The sequence below is a fragment of the Channa argus genome, chromosome 11 (genome assembly GCF_033026475.1).
Source record: "Channa argus isolate prfri chromosome 11, Channa argus male v1.0, whole genome shotgun sequence".
In the NCBI taxonomy this organism is placed as follows: Eukaryota; Metazoa; Chordata; class Actinopteri; order Anabantiformes; family Channidae; genus Channa; species Channa argus.
The window spans coordinates 17146811-17167152 of record NC_090207.1 but is presented as its reverse complement, the minus strand read 5'-3'; the positions used below and the strand labels follow the sequence as shown (position 1 = coordinate 17167152).

The following is a 20342-nucleotide window of genomic DNA, read 5'->3' as shown; positions in this document are numbered from 1 at the left end:
GCAGGGAGCATCATCTGGCTGAGAGCTAAAGGGCACAGTTCTTACATTGCTCTCTGGTTTAGTTCTGATGATTGTTATACTAAAAGGATGCTTTGCTGCTTTTGGCGGTGGACATGAGTCAGTATGGGCACCCTGACCAATCTACGGCTATGCAGCAAACTGAGATGTACTGTGTGTTTTTTGACACCTGCAACACCTTTAGGTTAAAACGAGCATTAACTTTTTCAGCAATTTGAGCTAAAGTAAAGTTCTACTGTACTGGAATATAGAGGCCAGCCTTGGTTGCCCGTGACCCTGTCCCCGTTTGTTCTTTCTTGGACGACTTTTGGTAGATCCTGACCACTGCAGATTGAGAACATACTGCAAAAGCTGCAGTTTTGTTCTCAACCAGTCATCTAGCCATTACAGATTGGTCCATAAAAAAGTTACTCACATCTTCACACTTACCCATGTTTTGTGTTTCCAACAAATCAACTTCAGGGACAAAATGTTCACTTGCTGACACACATAAAACCCATCTGTACTCAGAGCAGATAGACTGTGACATTTTTCTCTGGCTTCAGATTAAACACATCATCCAGTAAAGAAAAGACCAGGGAATTTGACTCGTATATTTCTGCACCATTGGGTGCATTAGAAAGGTATGAAGCGTACTCTCTAAATTCAAAGGGGAGCTAATTCAGAATGTTTCTGCTGTAATTTGAGAGAGATTAACCAAAGGGAAAAATTCTGAATTCAACATAGAATTCTTGTACAAGTCATTTTAACTAAACTTATCTCAGGGTCTACTTAATTTAAATTTTAGTTCAGTGGGTCTTCCAAAATACAAACAGATTTATATACATGAGAAAGTTGCTTATTTGACACAAAAATAGAAGTTTAAACTGATCTTCAGCTTCAAGTTAACTGTAAAATATGCAAAACTAATATAACAGCACTGCACATATTGTGCTACTGTCTCCCTCAGCTCAAGGCTTTTTAACTGAATCGTTGTGAGAGTGACTGTTTGCTGTGTTGAATCTGTTTTTTAAAGAGGGAAAAGATTGGATTACAGTAACAGCAGATACTGACAAACAGTCAGATCCTGAGGAAAAGAAAGATGACAGAATATTATAGCCTAAACACACCACAGTTCTCAATCCCCTTTTTAAAATTAGTCATAAAATTAGTCAGCAGACACTTTTATTAGCTTATTGGACTAAGCAGAGTATAGTTTTAGGGGTTTTCTACCAAATGCTCCGATTTGAATTTTGCAACACTACAAACATGGTTTTAATTTTGTATATATACTGTAAATACTGTATTTTGTGTGCAAATTACTAACTCTCATATTACTTTGACTATTCAGAATTTAATTTAAGTTTACATCTTTTGTCCTCTAATTTACTGTAGTGACCATTCACTTTTACTTTGTCTTTATGTTTCACTTCAATGTTGTTGTTGAGATGCTGAATGCCAGTTGGCATTCTGTCTGAAACAGAAGCCGCCCAAGAACCCTGACAGATCAAAGGAGAAAGGAGACAACGGGTAGACACAAAGGTTGGGCACCTGATCAACCCAATCAAAAGCGTGATAGTAGTACAAGCAGCAAGTGATGAACCAAGCAAAGTCAAGGAGGGATAGAGGAGAAAGACTGACAAAGCCAGACATGGACGGAGACAAAAGTAAACAGAGGACTAAGATCTATAGATCCAGGGGAAGCAGTATTCGCCCAGGAGAGGTATTCAGTATCTGGCCTAGCTCCCAGTGTGTGGGCCTCCTCTGTTGGCTGCCACTGGGGATTCTCCGCTTTAAACTAGATTATGTCACATTGTGGCTTTTTTTTTTAGCCTTTCTCTGCTGAGTCTTAAACCACTCTGTCCACACCCTTTTTTAGTTCTGGTGTGTTCTTTGATATGTTGTACTATGTTTTACTTGGTTATTTTTTTGATCAACGGCTTTCGGCTTGTCCCTTCCGGGGTTGCCACGTTGATTTGGCATGAGTTTTTAGGCTGGATTCCCTTCCTGCCACAACCCTGCCGCTTTATCCGGGCTCTGGACCAGCACCACGGTGGCCTTTGGGGCCACACCTGGTGGGGTGGGATTCGATCCTTTGCCCTTCTGCATCCCAACACAATGCTCTGCTCATTGAACCACCAGTCCCCCTTTTGTGTTACATTAATTTGCGTTTTTGCTAATTTATTTTTACCTTAAATTGCCTGTTTTTCTTGCTCATGTAATTTCATTTTACACCATCTTGCACTGCATTAGTACTGATGATACTTGCCTCTAATTATTGCCAGTAGCACTTTTACATCATTGAGGGATGTCTGCCGTACCTGTTTTGGCTCATTTTATTACAGCTGTCAAAAGCTAATTATAATGAAGAAAATAACAAATCTTAGATCTCACACACATAAAATTCTTTAAAATGACACAAATTTAGTGTGTGTGATTTATTTTCAAATTGTCAGTCATGACGCATTTTACATCATATTTTAGTTTCCTCATGTTTCCTCACTGTAGAAGTTTTTAAATTACATTTTAATTATCAGTTGTTCTGTGAATTGTCTTTATAAACTAATCAGTGTTGTAGTTTGTATTGTGCTAATCAGTTTCCCAGTGCTCAGTATGTTGTGGTCATCTCAGTGATCTCTCTTGACAAATCAAATAATAGATAAATAAATTTTACTAATCCTAATAATAATAACAACTACCACTACTACTATTATTATTACATTTACATTTCGTCATTTAGCAGACGCTTTTATCCAAAGCAACTTACAAGTGAGGTACAAGGCAAGCAAAAATCTAAGTCAAGAAGAAAACATCAAAGCAAAGTCCTATCAGAAAAGTGCTCACAGTTCATGAGATGCAAGTGCGAGAAGGAGCAGAAAGGAATTTTTTTATTTTATTTTACTTAAGAGATTTAAGTGCATAGGAAGATGCGGAAGAGTTCTGTTTTCAGTAGCTTTTTTAATATTGGGAGAGAGTCAGCTGAGCGTGCAGAGTTTGGTAGCTCGTTCCACCATCGTGGAATCATTGCGCTAAAAAGTTTTGCTTGGTGTCTTCTGTGCGGTGCTGCGACCACCAGACGTCGTTCGTTGGCAGACTGCAGCGGGATTGTACACTTGAATGAGCGAGTTGAGGTATTGTTGAGGTTATTATTATTATTATTATTATTAATATTATTGGTATTATTACATGATCCATGAGTGGGTGTCGGACTGATACTAAAGTTTGTTGATCAGGTATCGATCACAAATTGATTAACAGCAGTTTTTACATTTGTGTGATTTTAAAAGTCACAGTTTGGTATATATCTATAAAAATTATAAAATAATTCCAGTGACCATCATACTGTGTGGTAAACACAACATAGTGGAGTGACATTGGCCTTCAACATTGTAGGACAGCCTGACTTGAGATTGTGAAAAGTTAGATCAAACATTAAAGATCCCCTACACTAATATTGAACTTGCTTCTTTTGGTTCTTTTTTGACTAGTACATGTGAATGAATGCCATTAAACTTCCCTTCGTTTTTCCCTTCGTCTTTCAGCTAAAAACGCTTCGAGATGACATCACTTGAAGGAACCTTCAGTTCAGACTATGTTATCTCGTCACACACACTAAGGAATTTGTTATCATGGCCAACCTGCTTTTCTAGAGCTTCTCCAGATGATATTATCCGAACTCTTAATGATGGAAAAAATCCTCTGGGTGATGTGATCTGGAAGTTTTTCAGCTAGAAGCAGAGGAATATCTTCAGAGAGAGTCATAGAGAAGTTTAAAACCATTCATGTACATAACAGCCTAAACTAAAGCTATGGAAAGCAGCTTGAAAATCAACTTAGATTTTAATCTTTACAAAAAAGTCATGTCATCTTGCCAGTAATTCATCTATTTCATTTATCAGTTTATAGCAGGTCATTTACAGTCATTTTATATTACAGCTTTAAAGTCTAAACACACAAACAAACAAAAGTCAAGTTTTTGATGCTATGTCTAAGAGGAAGTAAAAAATTAGATGCTGTATGTTAAAAAAAGAAGAGGAGAAAGAGTCAAAGCAAGAGAATAGGAATTAATTGATGAGCAGTGAGTGCAATCACAGGAGCAGTAGTGAGACGAAAGGGCAAAACTTGGAAAAATCATTGCATGTACCAACCTGTGATCATGGTGAGCTCCTCCATTTCCTGCTGGGATAGCTATTGGTTGATCTCTGTAACTGTATGCAGAGTGTACTCCTGCTGGCTGCTTTCAGTTTGTTTGATTTGATTATTGAATTCAAGAGTAAATGTCACAAGCTTGCTATGAGGTATGGGGTTTGAAAATAAACAATTATTTCTTGTCACAATTCTTTGTGACAGTGCGCTTGTCTTCCTGTCAGTCTCTCTATCACTTCCTCTCCTCTCCCTGTCCATCTGTCTGCCTCCCTCATGGCCACCATGCCTCGCCCAGCTCTGATAAAGCTTATACCTATTCTTATTTCGTCCTGTGATATCACTGCAGCAATAGAAGACTGATGGGAAAGATGAAGCTTGTAGAGGAGCTTGTGTCAGGTCCACTGTCTGTCATGTCATGCGGTGTTAATGGCTGAAATGTTAAGTGTGTATTTGACTGATGTTATGTTGTTTGTGTATATGTGTATACTCTGTCATGTGTGGTGAGTAATGAGCAGACAGATGGTACACACTCCAGGGTTTGGCAGTGCAGACATGCCAACATGGGAAATTCAGGCAAGGATGGAGGCATCATATGGGTGTGTTTGTTTATCACATATCTGCACGAGTGTGTGTAGAAAAAAACAAACTCACATATTTTATTGCATGTTTGTGTGTGCAAAGACAGGTGTTTGTTACCGCAAGCAACGCTGGGATGCTATGGTGTTTACACAAGCATAAAACTTTATTGAATAGCTACATTTGCTAAAAATACAGTTCATGAAGGTGACCACTGATGGACTACAAATACACACATAACCTATTGCACATGTTACGTGTCATATACATTACGTTTTCTCTGAGTTGCACAACACTTGGTTATGCCATTTCTAAGCCTGTCAGAGTTGTTTAGCCTAAGGACAATGAGTTTTATTAAAGAGCCCACTGAGGCATAAGAAACCATTTTGTTGTTGCTTTTTTATTTGAGAGACGTGGGCGAATTTCAGTTTACTCTGTTTTTCTGTTGTGCTCTAGGCAGTGAGGTGTGTTGTATTGGATTCAATTCAGCAACTGAAGTCATCTCCTGCTGACAGACCTAACCCTGAACAGGCTTCATATAACAGCACACATGAAAGGGACAGCTGTCGTGTACTGGGGTCTGGCTGTATTGTAATTTAAGAACATGTGGACACACACAAACACACACACACCTCCCTGTATTTACTTTGCCTCGACAGAGTTTTGTCGTGACTCTGCAGAGCTGTCACTGAGAGGAAGCAGACTGTCTCCTCCATCCTTGTCTGGCTTGGTAATAACCCTGTTTTGCATTTCAGATGCAAAGAAATCAGAAACGTGTTTAACCAAAGAGGAAGAAGTGTATGTTCTTCCTGTTGTGGGACCGTAACAGCTGTTTCTTTTTTTCTCTGTGCCATTAGATGATTTCATGTTTTACATTTATGTTTCTATTTCCTTGTATCATTTAACTCTTTCTTCCTGGTCATATCTGCCCCAGAGCCTTTTCCTGTTATTGTGACTTCCTGTTCTGCTGTCATCTTTTAAAGTTTGTTATCCCAAATCTGCCAAGATCAAATCCATATTGTTCATCTATGTTACATGTACATCACCTCACTATTTTATAGCAGTTCTTTAATGCTTCACTATAAAACATCACTTTTTAACTTGGCAAGTGAACATTTGCCTTTTTCCCATTATTACACTTTTGGTTTCTCTGATGTCTCCTTGTGAGGAGCACTTGGCACATGTGTGAGATGAAATAAATAAATGGGTTCATTACTTAAGGCCATTTAGATGTTTTTTCCACACATCAGTACTTTTATTCAATGTTTCTTAAACCTTGATTGGTCATCTAAAGTCGAAAAGCCTGTATTACCTAGGTACGTACCCTCTCAGCAGGGTAGCATTGGTGGTAATTAGTTTCAGGGAAAGGGTTTAAGCTCTTCTATTATTCAACAGTAAAGGAGTTGCTCACCACACAAAATGTAGCTTTGGAAAGGGGGGACAGGGGGAACAAAATTGAAATTTTCAAGAATGACAAGAAGGATAAATTAAGTGTAATTATGCATAAATATACAGCAGAAAACAAATTGTGGTTATAGAATTTGTGCAGTATAAACAAATTTTTATGGCTTTAAGTTTTATGATTAATCTAGTCCTGCACACTCAAAGAGGCGTTTCCAACATCTTAATTTATACTTAGTCAGATTGGAGATAGTGTTAAACTGTGAATTAGAAGATGTGACCAAACTTTGCATCCTAACTGCAAATAAAAAAGGAGCTAATCACATGGGCATGTGGACAGGTGTGCGCGCCAGTGTTGGTAGTTTGATTCCCAGCTCCTCCTGTCCATGTGTTGTGGTTTAGCAACCTTGGCCCTGATGGCCTGCAGTGGAATTAGAAGTCAGTTAAGGTGGCCTAAAGCTTTTGTACACATTTTTTATGCTGTTTTTTGTTTCCACAGTTAACCTTGTTTCTGTTACTAGTTATTACTCTTTATCAGATGCACTGTTGGCTGATAGGATTAGAAGATAAAACCATGACTATCACTGCCTAAACATCTGCAGATGTTTGAGACATCAGCTGTATGTGAGTTCCTGGTTGTGCCCCTCTTAATGTTTTTGAAATTGTTCAATCCCAGCCGATTAGTCAGCGTACAGTGAGCATCTCTGCACAGTTGTGTATGCATGAATGACAGAGAGAGAGAGAGAGAGACGGGGAGAGGGAGGGGGAGAGCATCTGCAGAGTTGTGAGGCTGAAAGACTGGATGGGGAAGATTCAAGACCCTCACAGCTGGTTGTCCTTTGCTCTGTGTGTGTGTATGTGTGTGTGTGTGTGTGTGTGTGTGTGAGAGCTAGCTATAGAGGGAGCTTGTGTGTGTGTTGTGTGTGTGTGTGTGTGTGTGTGTCTCTCTCTCTCGTATAGGAGAGTAAGCCAACAGCAGCAGCAGCAGCAGCAGCAGTACAGGGGAGCTTGTTCAGTGTCTGGATGTTAGCACTGCCTTTCTCATCTGTGGGACAAAGCCTTACTGTAGGTATTCGAACACACACACACACACACACACACACACACACACACACACAGCAGCACATATCCACGTGTACAATGCTGTTTTGACTGTCTACCTGCTGTTTTTTCCTTAGAAGCTATTTTTTTGTTGTTTTATACATGCTTGTGTATTGAGTGTCAAGGAAAACAGTGGCTGTAAAGGACCATTCCTTTATCCAAGATTATTCCCGTAGGTAGGTAGGTCTGACGATGAAGGTATTTAAATGTGATTTTCATCAGGGAAATGTTTCCATCACTTCAGCATATTCACACATTTGCATGCAGAACAGATTTTCATAAAGAATTTCCATAAACATTGAGTGCCTGCTTTGTTTATTTGGCATTTCACCTGTCAGTGTTGCCAGTAGCCAGATTGCACTGGCCATCCCAACACTATAGGCAAGTGTTTTTGTTTTGTATGTGTGGCAGTTGATAGCAGGGTGGCGGTGCGGTAGGTGTGTCGTGTCAAGTTTCTAATAGTGTGGAACCTTAGCTGTCTTCTAGTATGACATGAGATACTTCTGTTAGACTCTAGAAAGGTTGGAAGAAACAGAAGAAGGGGGATGAACAGAAGCAAAAAAAACAAACATGAAATGTAAGTTTAAGATAAGAACTACAAAGGGCACAGTGATCAGTGTAAAACATACCTTGTCCATTGTGCTTTTATCTTGACCTGATAAAAAAAGAAAAAAGTGGATATTCTAGTAAAGTTTTCCCTTTTTGTGAGGGCTTATGTGCCCCTCTTTCTGTCTGGATCTCCAACCACAGCCTTTTCCCCTTTATTCTTGTTGTATGGGCTGGGTGTTGAACAGAATAACAGCAAAATAGCCATGACTATGGAGAGGAGGAGAGGAAAGCAAGAGAGAGAGTGAGGTGATAAATTATAAGTAAATGGAGGAAAATCAGACTGAGTCAGGGTAACAGTGATAGGAAAAAAAAAACTACAGCAGGTGAAAATAGAGAGGAACACCTGAATAGGGTAAAGAGGAATGATCTGATGACATCTCTGCTGATGTGCTCTCTTCAGACAAATGCAGGTTGCAAATTGCAAAATTTTTCCAGGAATGCCTTTTTTTGTTGGGCAATTGCCAATACTAATTTTGGGCATCATGCCCAATCCTGCCTTTCTTGTACCTATAAAACTATGCTCCCAATACTACGTTAACCTCCACAGGTAGGTGGAGCTGGAAAAATGTGGTTTAGATTGTGAAGATGATTGATGATGCAAAAGTAAAGCCAAATGCAAGCTCTATTGTGCTAAGTTCTAGTCACTGTCAATCATACTGATATTTACTTTTTTTTGCGATATTTGCGTTTTCAACAACAAGGGTTATAGTATATAGTAACTAGAATGTTGAAGCTTGCATTGTTTTACAAAGTTATTTTTCCAAGTTATTCACACTCCTGTGTAGGCTCTACAGTCCATGCTGTCCACCTTCTCCATCCTGGATCTTACCCTATAAATCTGTGCTTCATGTGTTCATCTTTATTTCTTTTTCTTGTTGATTTTTTAAGCAAAAGTTGCAACTGTTGTTGCCATATTGTTTTGGGAGAAGAATGCATGTGAATTTCTGTTCTCAAAGAATCTGTTCAACTGCAATGGATTGATGAGGTTTTTAATCTTTAGAAACTCATACTAGATGCAAAACAGTTTAGTGCTTGTGTTGGTGCTCGGTAGCAGTGGGTACTCAAATGAACGTAGTTGTACTTGTTCTCAGTCTGTGAAAAATTGGTACTGGGACATTCCTAAAGTGGAGTTTTCAACATGAGTGCATGAAAAAAAGATAATGAAAAAGAGTCATTTTCACACCACTCCACTTAAAAAAAAATAAAATAAAAAAAAGTATGTTTAGATCCAGTGTTTTATTCCCTTACATAAAATGACATAATACACACATTAAAATTCTCCTTGGAGACACCTAATGTGTATCTTAGATGTAAGTGCAGCATCAGCAGCAGTTTAATGTGAAACAGTGTGTTTCTGTGGAATAACTGAATCATTTGGTTTGCCATATAAATTGAAAGTGCTTCATTACAAAATATTGTGCATTCCTTTTCTTCAGTACATTTAGGAATTAGGTCTACATAAAAGCCAGTAATGGAACATAAGATAGTAGATGCAGTAAGATAGTTAAGGAAGAGTCCCATACATTAAATAAATTGATTACACACATGGTAAAGATAATTGTGCCAGCTCCTCTTAGTATTTAAGAGGAACTTAGTGCTTAATATTTTATATGAGTATTACGCTTAGTGTAAGATGTACTGGAAACGTTTGTTCATTTAAGAACAAAACATTTAAATGGACAAACAAACCATGTTTAGGCAAATTGAGGTTGATGGGTTGCAGCATTAATCAACTACTTATGCTGATTTGAGTCATAAATTAAGCTTCAGACATTTAAAATGGACTTCTAAACCATGACTGATTACCAGTTACTGTGCCAAGCAGAGTTCAGCAGCAGCCATACATTGCAGAATTTGGTTGGTGTAAATGTCCCAGCTTAGGGGACCCAAGAGGAGGAAGCTCTGTAGCTTGGCCAAAGTTACTCACTTTGGTTAGTCTATTGAAGAATTGCCTAAATGGTTGACCACTTGCTTAAAGATGTGAACCTAAATGCAAATTGTTGGTAAAATGAGCTTTGTAGTACTTGCTAATTTCTTAGTGTTACCAAAAATGTCATGATCAGTACTTCATTGCTTTGAGTGTGAAGAGTAGCCGCAACCAATTTCCTCTGTATGCAAATAGAAATGTGGAGGATGCTTGTGCAGGTGGATGTTGCTCGGGAGATTTTTGGCACCTATCATACACTTTTCATGCAGGCTTGCTCATGACACTGAACTTCACACACTGAACTCACCTGCTCACTGCAGTGATGCCATCTACTCCTACAATTCCTCTCACCTCTCAGTCATCTGTGAAGGTAATGGTGCAAAGGGTATACACTCCTGTCATTCTGCCAGTTTGTGTGTTTGCCATGTAAAGGTGGTACCACAATCTTTGATCAGCACCCTCCTCAGGCTGTCGGAATGGAACTGGCATAGAGACAAACATCTCTGTGTACAATATGCAGGTATATTGTGTAGACATTTATTGCATGTTTCTTTGTCAGTAAGAAAATAATTTAGTCATAAAACTAAGTCAGTCGGGTCTTACAGAAATATTTAGATGACTCAGGAGGTAGAGCAGTCGTCTATTAATTTGCGTGATTGTTGGTTCGATTCCCATCTCATTCTGTCACATGTCAAAGTGTCCTTGAGCAAGACACTGAACACCAAGGAGGTTGCTCCTGGTGCAAGCAGTGTAAAACACTTTGGGTACTGACAAGAAAGAAAACTGCAGATCATTTACCCTTTGTGAAGATTATTTGTAAATAAATAGACGAAAGAGGTGAGAGTCATTCTAGTCTATCTGGTCCATTTTCCTACTGGAACCTTCACGTGGTGCTGGAACACAGGAGAGGTATAGCTTTAAGTACAGTTCTGAAATACTGCAGTTCCACGATTATCATAATTGTTGCTCTTAAATAACATATACACATTACAAAGCATTTCAGTGAAAAAGGAGGAGCAGAAAAACTAAAAACTCTCATGTAAATGAATGCTGTATTTATTCAGTTTAGAGAATATGAAAACATGCTGTTTAGACCAGATCTATACTTCATCACGACTCAGATAATCAGGGGAGGTGGTGCTGCAGGGGGAGTCAGTACTGATGAGATGCTATGTCTTGTTACCCAAAGTCAATATAATGCAGTAAATTTAACTAAAGGGAAGAATCTCATAACACATGACAGCTCATCTCCCTGTCCAAGAGAGTAATCTGTGTTGTGAGAACAACTTGAAGGAAAAACCCAAAACACTGAGAAATGAGAATTATTTCTCAAAACAGTTTACTGTTGATCCTATTATTATGTATGAGAGAAGTTGCAGAAGATGTCAAGACAACAAAAAGGGCTAATATCACTACTGACTGTGGGAGCTTTGGTTAAGTATAAAATACTGTACATGATTTATGAGGGAGATTGTGAGAAATGGGTTCTTTCAATTTAGATTAAATTAACTGTTTTTAATTCCACACTGATTTCAATTATCACATTATGGATATTGGAATGTGAAGTCAGAGAGTGTTCTTTATGATATCAAGCAAGTGAAAGTGTAAGCACAGCACCCTGATTAAAATGGTTAATTTATTATGAATGTTTCAAGTTGAATTATGCAAAACGTGCCACAAAAACAAGTGTTAACAATCATATTTAAAAACTAGGCACAACAGGTCAATTACAGTGGCACAACAGAGCAATGCAAGCAAGATGAAAAAAGACCTGTTTCATAATCTAAAATAAATATGAAGCACATTTTAAAGACCCTTCTTGTGTCATAAAATATGCATTTATGGCTATTAATCACTTACAAATCAAGCTGCATTGAATTGTAATCAGTCTAGTCAAAAGTATTCTGATTACTCTTTTGTCACTCTGTGATTAATTTTGTTTATTTGTGCAAAACTAAAACTTTGATTAAAAAAATTTCAAAAGATTTCTGACATTAGTTTATTATTATTAATGAAAGACACATATTCAACATGTCGAGATGTTTATGATATGGCAGTAAATCATTTTTAAAGCATTCCACAAAAGTAATGCTTCTATCTTTTGATGCCTGGAAGTCTAAATATATATTTACAGGGTTGTGAGTAGTGGGAGAAAGTGCTGCTTCATAACAAGGACAACTGCAATCGTTTTGAGCTGGTTCTGTACTGCGGTAAAGTTGCTGAGGCAGCATATTTCTCCCCTGGATCAACATGTTCCTGATGGATGTGCTCTGCAAGGTTCAGTGGTGCACAGAGCTCTGTTTCTGAGTGGTTTCAGCGTGCGTGACTGGCATCGACTTGCTTTTGGTTGGTTGACAGGCTGGATGGCAGCAGGGCGACCAGCTTGTCTGTCTGCAGTGTCAGCAACACTTGATGCTCAAAGCTCAGTTTGTCACTGCACCAAAATCAGTGGTGACACACAACACATGGAAAACCCTAAAGATGTTCTACAGTCTGCTACCATATATCAGACTGTGTGAGAGGTGTATTCTGTTTTTGGATCTAGTTGAATCACTGTGTATGGCTGCTTACCTGTGGCTCTGCCTTTCCTGAATTTCCATCTTCCACAACTCATGACCCCACTGCCTTGTTAACAGCTTTTTAACTGTCTGCTGTTTTCCATTCAGCAATCTACACCTCTTATTGGTATTTAAGGCTTTATACGTTTACTGAGCCCTCAATTGTTTTACATCCTCCAACTCACCTCTTCATTATTTATAGATAGTGGCTGGGTTGTGTAGCTGTCAGATGAAGCAGACAATAGAGCTGAAAGTGTCACATCTCTTATGTTCTTTGTTATTGTCAAGGTGCTGGTAAATGTAATTTCTCATATCACTTATATTTTAACTCTAAGCAGAACATGTTCCAAAAGGAAGTTCATTAAACCTGTTTTAGGGTGTTGTATTAAAATATTTAGCACTTTCAAGTCACAATTAATATAATTTGTGTTGAAAATCTCACTAGATAGCATAAACAGAAACATTTAAGGGGCAGGTGTTATAGGAAACGTAGGTGTTATAGGAAACGTATACGTTTAGCTAAGGGGCAGATTGAGGAAGTTTACATTGACCACTAACACTGGGTAATAGAAAAAAACAAGTAAAGCTATTTACAACGTGAATAAAACATGTCTATTCTAAAGCTAAGCTAGATGCCTCTAGCTACATTTGAAAAGAAAACTGTTACTTTGTCCAAAGCCAGATTCACATATTAACTCCGGACACTGTCAGTAGAAATGAGCCTCGGACATTACGCGGAGTTATGTTTCACCTATGTAAACACACAGTGGGAGATTGCACATGGGAGAAGCATGCTAATTTTCAGTGCACAATTAACGTGCACAACACAATATAAAATAAAAAAACTGTTTCACACGACCCATCTTAAAAAAAAAAAGTCTAATCCGACTGCCATGGTAGTCAAATACGCCAATTTAAATCCTCCGGACATTTCAGGACAAAGCAGCGCACTGCACACACAAGCTCAGACATAAGGACGTTGTACTGGGGTCTCAGAGGATAAAGTCGGGCTAATGCTGGAAGCATCTCACTTGGACATTTGCATTCTCACATATACCCCCTCCAGATAAAGTCAGGAAAATGTCAGAAAGGAGCATTGGATTTGATTCTAAAGTTCCGAGACATCCTGTTGATGCCTCGGTTGTGCAACACTAGGTTCTTCCTCTTCACATTCAGGATCAATTGACTTAGACTCCAGTTTACAGATTCCTATATAACTTGTCTTATTTGCAGTCTATAGATACTCTTTACATTTCCAGTGGCCACAGCTACATAAGTGCAGTTGGAGTGCAAGAAAATATGCAGTATTTATAAGGTTGTGTTCCTTTTGGCTTGGAGTAAACATTATGGGTCACACCTCCAGCCAATCAGATTACGTGCTTATGATTAATCCAAGATTTTTCTCAAACACTTCTGAAATTTGTGAAGATGGATTTAGAGAAATCTAAATACCTTGGAGCAAATACATAAATTTAAAGTAGTTTAGTATTAAAAAAGAGTCTAAGAGCTACAAAGTATAATTGTAACTAACTTAAATTTGTTTTACATACTGCTACATTAAGTTCTGTTAATTAGCAGTAGATGAATAGAAAAATGAAAAAAACAACCATCAGGTAGCTCAAAACTTATATTATGGCAGTGTCTTTATACCATCCTAGCAAAAAACAAAATTGCTCATTTGTATAAAGAGAAACGTAGCTTGGCCACTGAAATCAAAATACGCATTGATTCGCACAGCTTTAATACAGCACCTGTGGGTCATCATGTTGTGCATTCACCAGGTAATAACAGACCTTTTTTCTGCTTTATAACTGATATGATGCAGCCTGGAGCAGCTATGGTGGGAAGGTGTGTTGTCAGGTTAACATCTGCTACATTGCCCTGTCATTGACAGCAGTTGAAGAATGCATTTTTTCTGTTGTGTGTGCTAATGATAAACTGCTGCTGTGATAGACAGGCGATATGTCTATGGTGCACTCTGCAACTCGCCCACTGACAGCTGGCTCCAGCCTGGCACCCCTAACAGTATAAGTGTTAAGTATAAATGTTTTAAGGCTGTCGGAATCATTGTGTAAATTCATAGTCTGTGACAAGGTGCATGCTCTTATGATGACATTATAAATTGGTATCCCATAATCACTAGAACCTACTGTATCTCGTAACAAACTGCTGTATTTCACAATAATGTGGAAAATCTCATTATATTGTTAAACTATCTTGTAAAAATGAGAAAAGTATCCATATTACCAGAGTAAGCAAATATTTTCCCTTGTGTGCACGTGTGTGTGTTAGACATCGTTATGTGATGTCTTTTTTGTACATTCTATAATACTACCAGAAAGTGGCAAACACACTGCTAATACTTGAAGATTGGTTCATATCCAATACAAAATGCCTTAAGTGAAAGGTGCCTAGAGAGTAAGGGAAACAAGATAAACCAAAAAAGATGAGAAACTAATCCACAGAGTACCTGCAGACCACAATAAGCCACCAGATTCAGGTTGGAAAACCTGAATAAATTAACCCGTTCGGCACCAATGTACCTGATGTCAAAGGGCACAGACGCAAAGTGGCTCAGACACTCCAGTCTCCTCCTTTTCTTCTACAAAAACTATATATACAACTAGATATCAGGCAAACTACCTGTCAGTATGCACAAAAGCCACATTTCAGTACAATACAAGCAGAGATGGGAAAATCTCAAAATCTGATAACTACACGAAATTGTCACAAATTATAGTGTAATCTCCTGACATGTATTACACACTCTTCCTATTCAACAGCCCCTAACAATGTACTCTGCACTAGATTGTCTTAAAACAAAGACAATGCCAAACTTCAAAACGTACCAGTACAAGCTACATTTGCAGGTCAAAACGTGATGACTCACTCTAATTTGTGACAATTTGTAAGTCAAACAGTTGTAATTTTACAAAATCACACAGCATGACAGTTAGACTGTTAAACTACCTGGCTAACATTAAGAAGAGGCAAGGCTATATCACTACAGTAGGAAAAACAAAAAAAGTTATAGAGAATTTATGGCTGCAATTTGCATGTTTTGTTTTGTTTTTTTGGAGAAAAAAAATTCTTAATTTAAACAACTACTTATAGCTGCAACTTCTAACTCTGAACACTTCACACAAAAAAGTGAAGGGACATTTTCTTAAGACACTGATGGCATGTGGCAGGAAAGCAAGTGGTAAAGTAACTTTTTTGTCTTTCCGGCTTATCTCGTGAGTTCAGAGTCGCCACAGCAGATCATTGTCCACATGTTGATTTGGCACAGTTTTTACACCGGATGCCCTTCCTGACGCAACCCTCCCCAATTTCTACTGGGCTTCGACTGGCACTGCACAGCTGGTGGTGGGAACGGGCTGTTGGGGGTTCAGTGTCTTGCCCAGGGAAACTTTGACATATAGCTGGGACTCCTGACCCTGTGTTCCGTGGATGACTGCCTTACCAACTGAGCTACAGCTGCCCCAAGTGGTAAAGTAACATATTCATCTATAAACAGACATTGTTCCGCTATTTTCAGGGATTTGAATAAAGGGTGGAGTAAAGTGCAAACAGCCTGCAAGTGAGGGAAACAAAGGGGTTTAATTGTGAAAACAAACAGAAGGCACATGGATGACTAAAAATCTGAATCACACAGAATCCAAATATAACCGGACAGAGGAAAATCAGGGAAACTCAATGTAAACACAGCAAGAGAACGGAAATGAATATGGCCAAGGCTAAGGCCACAAGGGAAACTAAGCATGAAAACAACAATACAGAGGGGACAAGGAAGACTAAATAAGCAGACGAGAAACTACACCTGAATTAAACATTGCTTGGCATGGACATTTTATGTGGAAAGGAGACTCGAACTGGAAATGGCAAGAAAGAGAGTACAAAGAAAGCCTGTGAGACAAAACACGAACAAGAATCTAAAACCTAACGTGAAATAAATAAATAAATAAATAAAGAACCTCAGTCTAGCAGCCAGCTTACAGCGATCTGACAAAGAGTGAGTGAGGGATATAAATACTGGGGTTGATTACAGGGAAGGAGAGAGGATGGATATATGAGTAAGTGGTGAACTGTGGGCTCAGTATGTGTATAGAGAAGGCAGGGAAACAACAAAAACAAAATCCAAGGTGAGGGACCGTGACAGCTATACAAAGCTAAGAAAAATGGGTTTAGACACCAAATTGGAGGTATGTCCAATAATGGAGCTAAAGATTTAGCACATTTATGTATTCTTCTTATTAAATGTCATCCAAAGCTGAAAACCATTTCACAGGGTTGCTGTGTTTATTCGGGAATCTTAAAAGATCAAACTGACAGCAATACTTTGCCGATTGTAGAACTTTACTGTTATTCAACCCACGTGTTTTGGTCTATAGCTTTCATCAAGTTCTGTTACAAGCTCAGAGTACAAAGAGATTAATAGAATTCAAAACAACTAATTATAAACAGACACATATGTAACAGCCAGTAAGAAACGTTTCCATTAGTGGGTGAGTATATCATCAGTCATCTCCTCAAATTGGCACAGAGACAAAGGGTGTGTCTGGTAATTGAAACGAGTGATACCATATTGGCTCACTGGTAAAAGAAAATCATGTATGGGAGGTCATGAATGTCTGCCAAATACGGCCTGTTCCGTACTAAACTCAAACAACAGCATCAACCACTCAAACGGCCAGTAATATTACAGATAAATGGTGAAAGAAAAACTGATATAAATGATAAATGAAAAAAAAAAATACGATAAAAGAATCAACAGTGTTGAACTAAAATGTTAAAGTTAAAAATAAAATTCAAATAGGGAAGAACTAATGCTTCCAATAAAAATCTCTGATTCATACCCCCTGGAAATTGACTCTTGAGATAAAAAAATCAAAAATGCCTCTCACTTTTTTAAAGAAAAAATAAATATTGCCACCTCTTCCTTTCTGTGTGTGATGTGGTGATGCTGGGGAATCTTATACATGAACCGCAATGGTTGGCTGCATAGGTGTAACGCAGACTTCATCTTGAGTCCTCTTAATGACACCATGTACATTTCTTGGGGGATTTCTACTGGATAAATTAGCCTGAGAGTTAAAATTACTAGTCTTTAACTGACATTATATAAATGAACTCACTTTTTCCCCAACTCTTATCGTCCACCATGTCCTTTTTACTACACTGCCTTTCACTTCTGTGAATCTAGCTTTCATTTGATTTCTTTTTTGTTATCATGAACAAGTGATGGGCCAAAATTTCACCATCTGTGCTGCTAAATAATATTTTTACTTTCAAGACAATGAGAGAATAGAGAGAATATGTCTTGACAGTAGCCTCACAGGAGAAGCAGTAACATAAAATGTGAGTTGAATGGTAGACAAAGTTTCTGCTCTGCTTTTGAATGACTGCATTATGACCTTGTTTGTTACTCCTAACTCATTTGGGTGTCTGAATTTTCAAAACATCACATCCTTATTTTAGCCATTATCAGAAGAAATTGATTTTCTGCTGCATCAAAAGAAACCAATCTGAGACTATGATTCCATAAGGGAGAGGGACGAAGCATGCTCCTTGCACCGCTCACTGCTAGACTGTTATTAGGAATAGAACACAGCAAGACACCTCATTATTTAGCTGAGTAGCTGTTGGTGTCTACCTGTTTGACCCTAAGCTGGCCCTTTGTTCTGTCAGGCTACACATTACCTGGCTGCACAGACTCAGGAGAGAAGCTCAGTAGTAAACCTGAGATAAAGCCATTTAATGGAGCAGCGTATTTGGCACGAGAAAGACAAATGTGTGCATGTTTGTTTGTCACTGTAGTTTGCACAAATAATACAGTGACAAATTTAAATAAAAAAAAAAAGTATTACCGATTTGATAGTGGGAGATTCTGAAATTGTGATACTATTGTGATCTTACTGAATGGGATAGATGAAGGAAGTGGAGTAAAAGAGATAGAAGTGACAACTGATTGAAAGATGCAGTAAAGAATAGAGGTGATTCACTACTGAGCTGCTGATGAACACATTTATCATTTATAACCAAGAATGGCTCAATGGAAATATGACTCAAATGGAAAGGTGCGGAATTTTAAGGGCTGTAATATTTATGTGTATTTAATTCATTTATTGAGATTGAACCATTTAAACACGTTTCAGACTATGTATGTCCAGAGATAAGTCACTACCAACATATGCATTGGTGTTTTTTATTGAGATGCTTACATTATCTTGCACATTGGAATTCACCAAGAATGCAGCTTATACAATACAGTTCTTTGTAATGTTAGAGCAATCTTTCTGTGCGGGTTTTTCTGAGTGGGAGTTATTTTTTTAAACTAGGCTAAAAGAACTACAAGTGACCGTGCAGCCTTTGTAGTAGATATCACACTTTTGCTTAACATTAGGAGGGTCTTAATGGAAACACATATTTTGAAGTGTGTTGTAAAAGCTTCTTCTACACTATCTACCTTGCCTACATGCCATATATTCAGATTGAAAGATATGTTCAGCAAGTCAGAACAGATCTCAATACCTCTATATTGTTTGTGTTTGTGTTTCTCGTATGTTTCAGTCTGATGGTATTAAAATTAATAGTTCCTGCATGTTTGCTGTGTGTGCATATGCAAAATGTGTGAATGTTTCTGTGTGTAGGTGTTTAATGCGGTATGTGTTGGTGTTGTGCTTCCATGCTTTTCTCTTGGAAATGCTGAAATATCTGTTTGATGGATGGCTGCATATCATTTGTAGGCAATGTTTGTTAAATGGCTCAGTGACTGAAAATGAATCCAATTCTGACTGGAAGCTGCAGGGTGAGGTTCAGCTTACCTTGATTTGCTCTTACACAGAATGGTTGTGTGACTTAAACAAATGCTGACTTATTTTTTATTATTATAAAAATGGGTTATGTAACATCAACTTCTTATGTTTCTGCCTGCACATGATTCTCAAGGAAACAAACACCTGCTCTGTGACACACACTGCATCCTGTTTTCCTCTGTGCAGTATCAATAGCATAATTTATTTTAAAATTATTTACAGGTCTATGCACTACTTTGAACACACGTGTAAAACATAACTTTTGTTCTGTAGTATGGCTTAACATTGTGATTTAGTGGTAAGCTGTGTTATTCTTTGGCTGGATGAAAAAACAATCAACTGTTCATCAATCAATCAGCCACATCTCATAATACTGTTTTTACAAATTTCTGCTTTGACCTGCATTGGTGCCTAAAGCATTGCTGCTTTGGGCTTTGGTTAGATTTTAAATTAAACTTAACAGGATGACATTGTCTGCACTTAGCAGTATCAGTGTTTAAAGATGCAGAAAACCTGCAGATTGAATGGCCTCCTTTTTTTTGCTCTCCTCAAGTTGCTCAGAAAATATATACAGTACACCAAATTATTCTTGTCCATATATTATTATTTTTTTGCTCATTTGAATGACAATATTTCTCATATTATTTATATTTGTCAAATATATAAAGTCGAATTTTCCAGTGCCTCATGAGATCAATTACATTAAAGTGCTGCACTTTTTTGAGAGACTCCTATTGTGGATTGATTAATGTAGCATAGGGGTTTCTGTTTTAGCTGGCTCAGTGAAATCAGAACGATTGCTGACTCATACTAAATTGCTCATGTTATAGTTTTTGATTGAACGGCATAAACATAAATAAAATAGACATAGTCAATAAATTTGTTCATATTAGTTCTACACTGAGCCATTGCAGCCCAACAGCCAGTCAAGTTTCAGCTGGCTGAAAAGAAATCTATCCCTTAATTGTACAAAGAATTTCAAATCGTTGTAATTCGTGTATGGGTTAATCTGATCTGTCTTAGTAAAATGTACCCTTACTCATTTCACACCACAAAGAGAAAACTAATGTTGATCGTATGTTGGGAAGCAGGAAGGAGCATTTTTTAATTGACAGCAGGAAAACTGTCAGGATGTCGTTGTTAATGAGGAACAGCTTATTGTTATGCAGGAACTGAGGTGCAGAGCCGGGAAATTACCTGCCATCGCTGTGA

At 38.0% G+C, this 20342-nt stretch overlaps 1 protein-coding gene across 11 annotated transcripts in view; it reads left to right on the top strand.

Moving 5' to 3' along the window:
* The window catches only part of mctp1a (multiple C2 domains, transmembrane 1a), a 129979-nt gene that overhangs the window by 25793 nt on the left and 83844 nt on the right, over positions 1–20342 (top strand). Inside the window, exon 1 of one of the 11 annotated variants that reach the window (XM_067520729.1) lies at positions 6225–7185. The exons of the other annotated variants lie outside the window; for them this stretch is intronic. Coding sequence (XP_067376830.1) covers positions 7144–7185 — 42 coding nt within the window. The 5' untranslated portion in view covers positions 6225–7143. Of the gene's footprint in view, positions 1–6224; positions 7186–20342 lie in introns of those variants that run through there. 11 annotated transcript variants of the gene reach the window in all.